The sequence below is a fragment of the Octopus bimaculoides genome, chromosome 13 (assembly GCF_046866305.1).
Source record: "Octopus bimaculoides isolate indiv1 chromosome 13, ASM4686630v1, whole genome shotgun sequence".
Lineage (NCBI taxonomy): Eukaryota > Metazoa > Mollusca > Cephalopoda > Octopoda > Octopodidae > Octopus > Octopus bimaculoides.
Genome location: NC_142940.1, coordinates 29,150,199 through 29,163,997, shown reverse-complemented (window position 1 = coordinate 29,163,997; position 13,799 = coordinate 29,150,199). Strand labels below are relative to the sequence as shown.

Below are 13,799 nucleotides of genomic sequence, written 5' to 3'. Positions count from 1 at the left end.
TATAATTGTTAGGCCGTCTTATGCTTGCATGTGGAGGGTAACTGTTTATAGGATTGTTATCTATGTCAGTTCTCGGGTGGTTAAGGTTTACGCTTATGTTGCTGTTACTATTATTGTTGTTACCTATATTGGGGTTGTTCAAAGTTTCACTACCTCTATTCTTTCTGCCGTTAACACTGGTACTATATTTATTATTTCTATCAACAATATTATTAATTATATTGGAATTGTAGCTCATATAATTATTATCGTGATTACTATTTGAGGTGGAGTTGGATATTCTATTCGTAGTAGCAGTATCGTTATTTAACGTGGAAGTGCTATAAGGTGTGCCACTATCCTGTGTTAGGTCTAGGTTTAGTGATTCATCTATTGTACTGTGGTTTGATATTTGGATATGGTTATAGGTCCAATTGTGTTGTTGTCATTATAATTATTACAATTATTAGCATTATCAACAATGTTATAATTCTCAGGATTATTAGTTTGTATACTATCAATAGTAGTTCTTGGATTATCGGGGTTAGGCTGATAATTATTATTTATTCTTAATCTAGCTTTTTTTTAATTTTGGTTTTATGTTTAGATATAAGGCATTTCATATTAGGGTTGAATATGAGATTCTAATAGTTTTAGTGGAAAGAATACTGTTATATTTATGAGTGGGTGGAAAGTTCTTTGATATAATTGAAAATATTTTCTTGCATAATCTACCTGTAACCGCTACATTGTATGGTATGTTATACCATATGTAGTTGCATAATTTATTGTTACTGTGTTTAGTAATTCTTCTATTGCTATTATTATTTCTATCGTCAGGGTTTTCTCTAACTGAACTATTATCTGTATGATTTTTTTCTTTATGCTTTTTGATCTTAGGCCTATTTTTATTAGTACTGGTTGTATCTGTGCTTTTATTTTTGTTTTTATTCAACTTATTTTCCATACGTCCATTTAGGGAATTAACTCTAGATTTACTAATTTGATTATATGATGGGTTTATACTCATGGTTGATGTTTTAGGCGGTTTACAATTTAACTTTTTAACAAAAGATATTTTCTGGGAGTACCTAGCGTTAGAGTGGGCTTGATTGTAATGATGAGCATGATCTTTAAAAATGTTTTCATTCGAGGATAATTTAGTTAGTCTATCAGAAACAGCCTGGACAGTGGCATTAATTATAGAGGGGGGGGGGGGTGATTGGATAGTGTGCTAATGTAACTAGTAGTTTCTTCTGGCTTTCTGTAAGGGTAGTGAAGTCCTTTATCTAAGTTTAGTGTAGGATCTAAAAAATTAACGATCTTAGAGTTAGTCATCAAACCACTATATTATTATTATTATTATTATTATTATTATTATTATTATTATTATTATTGGTGTTGTTATTTTTTATTACTATTACATTATGTAATACAATATTACTATTATATTATTACTATTATAATTGTTCCCCATACTTTGTATTTTTAATTTTTAACTTCAACCCTAGTTTTCCTCTTTATATTTTCTAACCCTTTTTTTACATTTTCTAATTTTTCTTTGTTTAGTTTTTATATTTTCTAATTAGTCTTTACCACTTCCACCATTTATTTATTTATCTTCTAAGTAAGTGTATGTACCAATATAATAGATAAGTTCATAATACTTAAGTTGTAGTGGTATGCTTTGGCTAAACTGACCACTCATCACAAGGATATCATATTTCAACCTTACTCTAGCTAAGAAATTATTTATGACCCCTCCCCCCTCCCACACTATTCCTGGCCAACACAGCATCATGTATGTCTGTCATTTAGGAACTTATCTCTTTATCTCTCTTTATTTCTCTTTATCTCTTTTTCTATTTTTAGGTTTTTTTGTTATTCTCTTTCTCTTTACTTCTGTTATTTCATTTTTTAAATTTCTTTATCCAATTTTCTTTTATTACCTTATTCCAACCCTACTAAATCTTTTATATGCATCTTACTTAATTATCAGTATTTATTCTTATATTACCCTCGATTTGACTTCTATTATTTTTGTATTATTATTTTTGTATTTTATCTCTTATTTTATATTGTTTTAACCTCCAACTGCTTTCTTTTTTGATCCTCTCCTTCTATCTCATATGCGCTAGTTATATTTATTTATCTTTCACTCTACTCTGAATTGTTGTACAATATGAACAGATTTCTTAATACTGATGAACTTTTATGTAAATATAACAATTTAAAGGATAAGCATATTACAATGGATAATACCAAGTGGACTTTCCCGTTTTCTCTCTCTTTTTCTTTTTTTCTTTTTTCTTTGTGATTTCTTCTTTGTGATGTAATCTTGGGACTGAATATATTTGCGGCTGAAGATAGCTTTAAACCATCCTTTCTATCAATTATATACTCATATAATGATGCAACGACTGTTTGTGTATAAAGCTTGAAACACGTGTACCGCGGAATCCTTAGACTCCATCAGAGGTGGAGGACTGCAGGTGTGCAAATGAGCAGAGTGCAGCATATTTGGACACACTAGGTATGGACACTTACCTGAAGGATAGGACGTTGGCACTGACTGGGGTTGTTGTTGACAGGCCACCTCAATGGGCAACAGTGCTGGGGAGACCAAGAATAAACAGAGTAAAATAAAACAGTCATTCCCAGTCGTTAGATTGACTGGAGTCTAAGGATTTCCCAATTGAGGATGTGAGGGTATCAGCTACTAGCACACAGGTTACTTTCAGGATCTTAAGAGGGTATACATCTATAAACTATAGCATTAGTCAAGCACTTATTTTCTTATGGACAGTCACTAGTATTCCTACATTTACACATTTTCTTCACACACTTAGTCAGGCTGTGCTATACATTGTCAGTATCCAGGGTTATATTACTGTCAACTGTGTTAACCATTCCTATATCTTTGCCAATATTTATATCTACCTTGTCAACACAGTAATTATATCTTTCCCTTGATCATGTCCCATGTTTATTATCCAATGTGATATTATCATTACAAATAGAAATCAACAGGTAACCATCTAAATTATGTTCAGTATTTTCACTTACAGTATTCATTATTTCTTGATTGATTCACAATGGCAGTGTTATAATTACAAAATGCAATTGTTTATATGATAAACTGATTTGGACTGATATGTATTAACCTCCTCTATGTTATGTGTTGAAAATTTTTCTGCTTCTATTAAGAAGGAAATTTCTTTCTAATGCAGCAAAGAACAATTTGGGCAATGTGTACATAAAAAAGGGATTATACCAGGTTCTCTTCCTTCACTTACACTATTTCTTTTCTCCTTATATGTAACAGAATTAGGATTACCATTTTGTGAACTAGAACACTTGTTAATAGTGGGAGGTGTTGAATCTCTATTAACCAGTAGAATTCATTACTTTCTTTGCCTTTCCCTTATATTTATCAAGATTGTAATTACCCTTATTCTTAAAACCAATATTCTGTGATGTCATATTTAGAGTGGTATTTCCATTATTATCATAGCAAATCTACCCATCCACGATGGAGGCATAAAGTGAGAGAGAGAAGTCATAACAGCAGTACATATTGAGAAATGTGTAAATGGACTTGATAGATATGTGATGCCTTAGAGAAATCACATTATTGTTGGTGATACAACATTCTAATGCAGCTATATGACGTGTTTGTGACTAAGTGATATATGATGACAATTCACTCCCGAACTGCAATAGGCTTCCAGCCTCTGTATCATGAATGGTTATGTAGACCACTCTTAATGACAGCCAGAGCTTCCTTCGACCACTACACAAAAAGTATTAAGAAAAAATGTTATTTAGATATACTTTTATTTAAGTTGTTTACACTATTTTACACGTGTTTATACTCTTATACATTCGAAGTTCACAAATTTCCTTATTTGAATTATGAATCATATTCCTTTCGATAATATCAATATGAGTACAAAACTTCTTTGTAGACAATATTTTCTGTTTAGTTGACACTAATTTTCAAATTACTCGAGTCCATTACTCTACTCATAGCGACATATAACTGGCCATGTGTAAACATCAGAGCGGGTACATGATCTAAAGTTTAACCTTGTGCCTTGCTTGCTGTGAATGTGTGGGCAGAATCTTTATGGTTGGAAAAATCAAACTAAGACTTACCTCTCACTGTTCTATACGAATAATGTCTGGATGTTCTGGTACCATGGGTTATTTTGATTGACAAATCTGAGGTGTAAACAACAGCCACTTCGATTAGCTATTTAGAATCCTGCTCGAGACTGACACACTTTAATAACCACTAAATCATCATCATCATCATCGTCGTTTAACGTCCGCTTTCCATGCTAGCATGGGTTGGACAATTTGACTGAGGACTGGTGAAACCGGATGGCAACACCAGGCTCCAATCTAATTTGGCAGAGTTTCTACAGCTGGATGCCCTTCCTAACGCCAACCACTCAGAGAGTGTAGTGGGTGCTTTTACGTGTCACCCGCACGAAAACGGCCACGCTCGAAATGGTGTCTTTTATGTGCCACCCGCACAAGCCAGTCCAGGGGCACTGGCAACGATCTCACTCGAAAATCCTACGGGAGCCAGTCAGGTGGTACTGGCAACGGCCACGCTCAAAATGGTCATACAAACTATATACTGACACACATTTTTTCCATTTTATTTTCGCTATTAACTGTCCTCACAACCCCCTTCATATATACAATGAAAATCCAGAGTTACTCATGATCAGGGAATTTTTATTAAAAATGCAAAGGTGGTTTATCAATTCAAAAATCAATATCCACGAAATAATCATACTTTCTGATTTTTTAATGCTAAAAAACTTTCGTGACAACTGTCTTTATAATCCTGAAAAATACCATAACCATTGGTCCAGCCGTCTGGCTATGCAGAGGGAATGGACAAAGAGACAGACATAACGCCCATTATAGTAAGATAGCAAATCTGCCCATCTATGATGGGAAATAAAGGGATAGTATTGCAAATCTAAACCCTCTAAATTCACAAACTATACAGCAGGGAAATCCAGAGTTAATCTTCGTCGCCAGAATTGAAGCCAAAAAATCAAAGGTGATTTATTAATACAAAACTCAATATTCACTAAATAATCATTCTTTCTCATATTTTTTTCACTAAAAACCTTCCTGATTACCTCCTTTGTAATCCTGAAAAACATCATGACCATTGGTCCAACCATTGGTGAAGAGGGAACAGATGGACATAACACCCATTATAGTAGAGGGATTTGCAACTTTACATTCATTTGTTATTAATTTCTTTCTAATCCTATTCCATTTCAGAGATTAATATATTATACCATGAGATTGATTATTAGAATTATGCTTAACTGTATCATAATTTTGGTGACTATTCCATAATTTGCTAATATTAGGTTTATCATTAGTAGTATTCAGTGTATCCCATATTGGGATATATAATTTTTTTTCTTTGTACTATGCCTTCTTAGCATCTCATTATAGTAGTTTGTATATTGATAGAATATCTCCTTATTAGCAAATGAAGTGGATATCCTCCTAGAAAAACTCCTCTGTTAAGTTAATCACTACTCTCAGATGATTGGATTGTCTGTTTACATAATTTTCCTCAGGTTTATGATAGGGACGAAAAGGTTCCTTATCCAATTCAAGGATCATGTCCAGAAAGTTAACTCCTCTAAGTTTATGGTCAATAGTGATGGGTAGACCTTTCTTAAAAAATTTCTAATTATTTTTCTATAATGCTCTATTTCCTCATTGCTACTGTTGTAGACAGAGAAAAGAATGTTGTCTTTAGATAGACCTCCCATGATATTCGCTATATATGAATTTCAAGTCTTATCCGCATGTACTTATATTCCAGTAGACTTTTTAACTTTCTAGATTAAGTCCCTAAATTTCTTTAGATGTTGGTTGATACAGTATTATTTTGCTTGATAATTTTAAACCCCTTCAAAGACATCCAAATAAAGATGACGGGGTGGATTTTTTCTTGATTTGAATTCCATGCAAAAATCCAGGCAGTCTATTTCTACACTGTTTCTAGTTTGTCCTTTACTGAAGGAGAAAGCTCTTCATTGCATTCTTCTGATGAGCCATTAATGCTTTGGCTAAGCAGACTAACATATTCAGTCCTCCTTGTTAATACAACAAACAATGCTATATACTATGTGGGGGATTATTGTATGTAGATATTGTTTGTATTGCTGGAATAATAGAAACTATGGATTGCAAAGGTATTGTTATAACTTGAATTATTTTTATTTCTCATGTTCTTATAATGTTCATTACCCTTAACTGAATTTATATCTAACTTTTCTTATTAGAACTCCTTGATTTCTAAACTGCTACATAACTCTTTGTTGTGATGTGGCTCACTTGCACTAAATGAGGCTGCAAAGAGAGAGGTTTGGAGACGCCACTATGAAAGGCTGCTTAATAAAGAGAATGAATCGGTGGAAGAGAGTCTGCCGAATGTTGACCCAACAGAGGGACCAGCTGTCCTAATTGACAGTACCTTGGTAGATAAAACGATCAAGAGTATGAAGACAAGGAAAGCCCCCGGCCCATCAGGAATCACTGCAGAGATGCTCAAAATATCTGGCAGTGTCGGCTATAGACTAGTCACCCGTATTGCGAAATAGGTGATAAACAAAGGAGTCATACCCAATGACTGGTGTAGCAGCCCCATAGTCAACTGCTACAAAGGTAAAGGTGACTCTTTAGACACAAACAATTACAGAGGTATCAAGTTATTGGACCAGGTAATGAAGGTCACTGAGAGGGTCATAGCCCAACAAATTAAGGAGAGAGTCATAGAAACCAAGCCTAATCAGACAGCTCTCCAGCTTGCCGGTTCCAGTCAAACTGTCTAACCCATGCCAGCATAGAAAGCAGACGCTAAATGATGATGAGGATGATGATAAATCATTTTTTTTTACAAATCTATCTAATAATTTTTTGTGTATATTTGTATTACTTTTAGCTGTATACTTATTGATGAAAGATAACAGGTGTGTGTATATGTGTATGAATATGTGTACGTGTGTATTTATCTGTGTGTTCATGTGTATGTACATGCATGTGTGTGTGTGTGTGTGTGTGCTTGGATGGGAGTCATTCAGTATGTGATTGTGCATGTTTTTTTCATATAGTGTGTAATGTATGTATATAGTTATGATGATGATGTGTGTGTGTGTGTGTATATATATATATATATATATATATATATATATATATATATATATATATACATGTTAGTTTGGTGGTGTTAACAGAAAAACAGAATTTAAAATATAAGTATATATAAATTTTTTTGTTGATAATCAGCTGAAGTTAGAGACTTAAGGGCTGAAAGTGTCATAACTTCTGCTGATTATTTAAAAAAAAAACAGATATGACTTAAAACTATATATATAATTTTAAGTCTTTGTATGTGTGGAGTTGGTAAGGCAGTGAGCAGGCAGAATCATTAGCAATCCAGGCAAAATGCTTAGCAGTATTTCATCTGTTTTCAGGATCTGAATTCAAATTCCACCAAGGTCAACTTTACCTTTCATCCTTTCAGGGTCAATAAAATAAGTACCAGTTAAACACTGGTGTCAATGCAATTAAATTTGAAATCAATACTTACAGACATGTATGAGGTGAACAAGAGAACTGATACTTATGTTTAGATGTGTATTTATATGATAATACTACTATGTTTCTTTGTTTTTGTGCTTGGTTCACAAGGTTCTTGATGTAAATTCATGTGATACAAGACTGTTACATTCATAAGTGGTGAGCTGGTAGAATTGTTACCATGCTGGGCAAAATGCTTTGCAGTATTTCATCTGTCTCTACATTCTGAGTTTAAAATCTGCCAAGGTCAACTTTGCCTTTCATCCACTCAATAAAATAAGTACTAGTTGAACACTGGGGTTGATGTGATGAGCTTGCCACGATCCTCAGAATTGCTGGCTTTGTGCCAAAATTTGAAATTATTATTATTATCGTCATCGTCATTATTATCATCATTAAGGCGGTGAGCTGGCTGAATCGTTAGCACACTGGACAAAATGCTTAGAGGTATTTTTCCCATCGCTATGTTCTGAGTTCAAATTTTGCCAAGGTCGACTTTGCCTTTCATCCTTTCAGGGTTGATAGAGACACCGCTGATGCTATATTTCTGGTAAGGCAACTGCGGGAGAAATACCAAGCCAAAGATAAACCCCTATACTTGGCTTTTGTTGACTTGGAGAAAGCCTTTCACAAGGTCCCCCAATCCCTTATCTGGTGGGCGATGCAGAAACTGGGGATTGACGAATTGTTAATAAGAGCTGCACAGGCCCTCTACAGGGATGCTGTTAGCAAGGTAAGGGTTGGCAACAAGTATAGTGAAGAATTCTGGGTAGAAGTAGGGGTTCACAAAGGATCAGCCCTCAGCCCCCTCTTATTCATCATAGTCCTTCAGGCAATAACAGAGGAATTCAAGACAGGCTGCCCATGGGAGCTCCTCTATACTAGTGACCTTGCTCTCATAGCTGAATCACTACCAAAACTAGAGAAAAAATTTCAGGTGTGGAAGCATCAGTGTTTATTGCCCCTGTGCATCTGCCACACACAAAAGCTATCATCCTGATTAACCATCCTTTGATGTTGCTGCACCTCTTATGCATCCATAGCTTACACTGGGTACGTGTTATGGAGATTCTGTCTACACCTTTTCTACAGATTGAGCAGAGCCATCTGCCTGAACGGGTTGGTGATTTGTTTGCCTTCCTACTTGCTAGGACCTTGGTTTTTGCAACATTGACTCTAAGACCCTTCAATTCTAGAAACTAGAAGTAGTTGGTAGCTTCCACTACCTAGGTGACCAAGTCTGTCATAGGGGTGGATGCTCTGAGAGTGTTACCCCTTGAATAAGAATAGCCTTGGCAAAGTTCATAAAGCTCCTACCTCTGCTGGTGACAAAGGGCTTCTCACTCAGTGAAAAGTCGATTGTATGATGCATGTGTGCATACTGCCATGCTACACCGCAGTTAAACATGGGCCATGACTGTTGAGGACATATGCAGGCTTGAAAGAAATGAAGCTAGTATGATCCGTTGGATGTTTACTGTCAGTATGCACCACAACAGTGTAAGCACCCTGAGAGAAATGTTGGACATAAGAAGCATCAGAGAGACGACTGCGCTGGTATGGCCATGTGCTGCATATGGATGAGGAGAGCTGTGTGAAGAAGTGTCACACCCATGGAAGGAACCCATGGAAGGGGGAGACCCAGGAAAACATGGGGTGAGGTGGTGAAGCACGACCTTTGAACATTGGGCCTCACAAGAGACCGAGACCTCTGGAGATATGCTGTGATTGAGAAGACCTGGCAAGTAAAGTGAGGAGACCTAGTGAGTCAAGTAAAATCAAAAATCGAAATCAAAATGGAAATTGTAGTTGTGGCCGATACCAGTGCCACCTGACTGGCTCCCATGCCTGTAGCACATAAAAAGCACCCACTACACTCTTGGACTGGTTGGCATTAGGAAGGGCATCCAGCTGTAGAAACATTGCCAGATCAGATTGGAGCTTGGTGCAGCTTCCTGGCTTGCCAGTCCCCAGTCAAACCATCCAACCCATACCAGCATGGAAAACAGACGTTAAACAATGATTGTACATACACACACACACACACATATACATACTCACTCATACACTTGCACATTTATATGCTCACACATATTCCATTTATAAATGGAATATGTGTGAGCATATAAATGTGCAAGTGTATGAGTGAGTATGTATATGTGTGTGTGTGTGTGTGTATGTACATGTATACATGCACATAATATATACATCTATAGGCACACACAGACATGCACATATTCCATTTATAATTGTAGACAGGTGTGAAAGTAAGAGTTTTACTGGGTAGTTTTCCTGGTGGTAATGTTCACACTTGGGCAATGTTCCAAGTGGTAATTCTCCACGTACAGTACACAATTATATTTTATTCAGTGCTGCATACATCAGTAAATGTACTATTTACTGTTCTTATGAATAAGAACTATTGTTCTTGTAGGGTTATGGAAGACAAATTCAGTATTTGTAGCTGATAATGTACAATGGCACAGAAATGCATGCATCCTATGTTCCAATGATGTCATTCATAGTCCAGTGTATGCATGTGTGTGAACATGCATGACTTCACTTGTCATTGCCAGTAATGTAATGTTTACCTTCCTTCTTGACCAGTCTCTCTCTGCACTTCTGAAGACCTGTGGAGTAAAAAAAATCTTTTACTTACAAAAAAAAAAGGTAATGATTGGCCAAGAGGAAGAGCATCCAGCCATAAATTTGTACCTCAAATAAATCCTCATCCAGCCTTATTTGCTTCTTTTTAACTGCCATTTAGGTACCACAAGAAACAATCGCTAAATGTAGGTTCTCTGTTAGTGATATAAACAACCCAAAGGAAATAAAAGATTTTGATCTTGTAAATGGTAAACCAAACTTGTTCATTGATAAACATTATCAAGTTTTATTTAAGGTAAGACTTTCATATTTATCATTTATAAATTGTTTTTTTTTTTTTTTTTTTTACAGTAGGTTATATCTTCAGTTTCACTACCATTTTGTGATAATATTTTATTACTCTTTTGCTACAGACATAAGCCTGGTTGGGTGATTAAATATTTGACAGGGAAGGTAACTAAATGGTCCAGGATTCAATTGCATTGCATCACACTTTAAATTCTTAACCATACCCTCAGATCAACCAAATCCTCTTTTTCTGTAGTTTCAGCTCAGAGCTGCGGCCATGCTGATGCACCGCCGTAGGTGGAAACTGTGCAGAAACCTGTGATTTGTGCATGTGTGTGTGTGAGTGCACACACAAACACACACACACATATATATATATATATATATATATATATATATATATATATATACTGTAGTCAAAGCACATAATTGTATACATTTATACTGAGAGGGACTATGATTACCTGAAAACACCAATCAAGAATTCCTTATACTGACCAGCCAGTTTCGACAATTTCTGTTGTCTCAGTAAGGACTGGCTCGACTTCAGCAGATTCTGGACTGAATTTTCTGTCAGTATATATGTTTTCACCATAAAAATCTATGGGTGATTTAATGAATCGCCAATGTCATCATCATCATCATCATCATCGTTTAATGTCCGCTTTCCATGCTAGCATGGGTTGGACGATTTGACTGAGGACTGGTGAAACCGGATGGCAACACCAGGCTCCAATCTGATTTGGCAGAGTTTCTACAGCTGGATGCCCTTTCTAACGCCAACCACTCAGAGTGTAGTGGGTGCTTTTACGTGTCACCCGCACGAAGGCCAGTCAGGCGGTACTGGCAACAGCCACGCTCAAAATAGTGTATTTTATGTGCCACCCACACAAGAGCCAGTCCAGGGGCACTGGCAACGATCTCGCTCGAAAATCCGTACACACGTCACGGGCACAAGTGCCAGAAAGGCGACGCTGGGCACAGTTGCTATCCTGATTTCGCTTTCACTTGCCCCAATAAGTCCTCGCAAGCTGAGTTTCGTGTCCAATGAAGGAGACGACATTGGCACGGGTGCCAGTTGTCGAATTTAGTTCGATTTCACTTGCCTCAACAAGTCTTTGCAAGCGGAGTTTAGTGTCCAATGTAGGAAAGGTGCGCATAAGTGGGCTGGCTACACCCCTGGCAGAGGCCTTGGATTTAGGTCTCACTTGGCTTGCCAGGTCTTCTCACGCACAGCACAATTCCAAAGATCTCGGTCAGAAGTCATCGCCTCGGTGAGGCCAGACAGCAGTGTGCAATGTTTTACCAAAAAGGAAAACTATAATTATCACTAAATATGACTAGGGTTAGAAATGCCTACATTGCTGAAAATAAGAGCTAAAATACTTTAATGTTGTAGTCAGAGTACATAACTGTATATATATATGTTGACAGGGACTATAATCTGAAGACACAGATCAAAAATTCCTTATACTGACCGGTCAGCTCCAGCAATTTCTGTTGCCTGATCAGTAATGACTGGTTGACTTTGGCAGATTCTGGACTGAATTCTCCGTCAGTATATATGAGCCAAGTTGAATTAAAAAAATTACTATGCAAAGTACTGAGATTAACATAATGGACTAAACAAATTTTAAAAGTGCCAACAGTCCAGTGATAAGAACCTATAATAGAACCAAATGATAGTATTATATTGTGTTATAATAACATATCTTGAGTGAAAAGGTTAGTTTCTCTGCGATGTTAATGTATTATTCTGTTATACTAACATATCGTGTTCAATAATTTTTTTTTTTTTTCTGTTATATCAACACCTCTTTTGTGAAAATGCTAACTTTTCTGGTAAATTAATATATTTTGTGTTACTTTGTTAGATTGTCACATATAGATTCCTGTTACATATCATCTTTCAATTAAAAACTATCCATATAAAATTCAGCTGTAAAACTCTCAATTTTTAGGAATGCCGTGAAAAATTTCGTAACTGGAATGTGTGTCCTTCTATCAATGGAATTGACATAGCCTATAAGAAGACAGATGATCTGTTACGACAATGGATGTGTCTCACTGAAATGGAAGCCCCGCCTGAAGAAGTCTTGAACAGAATTCTTACTCAAAGGTAACCACATGTCAGCTTTTTCTTTATTTTATATGCACACAGTCAATTCCATGCACATACATACAAATACATATTCATGTTCACAAATATAATTATACATCCATGCATATAGATATACACATCTATGCACATGCGTGAATGTATGGTTATACCTTGTACTTTTACTCTTATACCCTGGGGTTGACCAATAATATGTGAATAGAATTTGATAAACTGAAACTGTACAGAACTCTATTATAATATATGTATATATCATCATCATCATTTACCATCCACCTTCCATGCTGGCATGGGTTGGACAGTTTGACAGTAGCCAGCCAAGAAGGAGCCTACATCAGACTTCTGTGTCTATTTTGGCATGGCTTTTTACAGCTGAATATCCTTCCAAATGCCAACCACTTTACAGTGTGGACTAGATGCTTTTTACATGGCATCAGCACTGGCAGAGTCACCAAGTAACTTGCAAGACAAAGATCTTTTGAGAAGGGAGGGGAAATTGGAGGAGGTGATCTCGTGTCAGATGCTGAAAAGTTTTAGTGAGACAGAGAGACAGAAATAGGTGCCTTGCTGTAGATGAGGTACCCAGTCAAAGAGAGACAGACAGACAGACAGAGAGTGATCAAGAATGCAGACAGAAACAGGTGTGCTGTTGTAAAGGAGATACATGGTTATCCAGCCTGAGGGAAAAGCAAGAGGAGAGAGAGTGGGAGGCAGCAAGAGTGCAAGAGAGAACAGGAGAGATATGGTGGCAAAGTGCCAGGCATATTCACAAGGGATGGGGATCAGAATGGTGGTAAGTGCCAGGGCATTGCCAAAGAAGTGTGAATAGAGAGTGGGAGAGACGAATGCAGTGAGTGGTGAAAACCTGGGTATATAGATGGGGTGGGGAGGCTACCAGGTAGCAATGATACAGTGAACAGGGCTGTGAGGACAGGCTTGGTGAGTGGAAGATAAGCATAGTGCATGAAAGAGATGTAGTTTGGTTTCTTGAGGTAGGGTGTTGTTGTAAAGTGGGTTCCTCTCACTGGTGTGATGTGTGACTGCCGGTGTACTGTAGTTGCTGTTTTATGCTAGTAGCCACAATAGTTACTAATCATCAGATACCGTTGTAATCTTTCATACCAGAATAGTAATACACTAACTTCTTCTATCTTACTATCGCTGATAGCAACAC

At 36.6% G+C, this 13,799-nt stretch overlaps 1 protein-coding gene across 5 annotated transcripts in view; it reads left to right on the top strand.

The window, feature by feature from the left end:
* LOC106880368 (rho GTPase-activating protein 7) overlaps positions 1 to 13,799 on the top strand; it is a 601,077-nt gene that overhangs the window by 540,514 nt on the left and 46,764 nt on the right. For 4 of the 5 annotated variants that reach the window (XR_016244003.1, XM_089361608.1, XM_089361606.1 and 1 more), the window contains 2 exons: positions 10,379 to 10,513; positions 12,468 to 12,625. Coding sequence is in view for 4 of the 5 variants with exons in the window: in XM_089361608.1 (XP_089217734.1) it covers positions 10,379 to 10,513; positions 12,468 to 12,625 (293 nt within the window). In the remaining variant the exon portion in view is untranslated. The remainder of the gene's footprint in view (positions 1 to 10,378; positions 10,514 to 12,467; positions 12,626 to 13,799) is intronic. The other variant, XM_089361609.1, reaches the window with a different exon arrangement.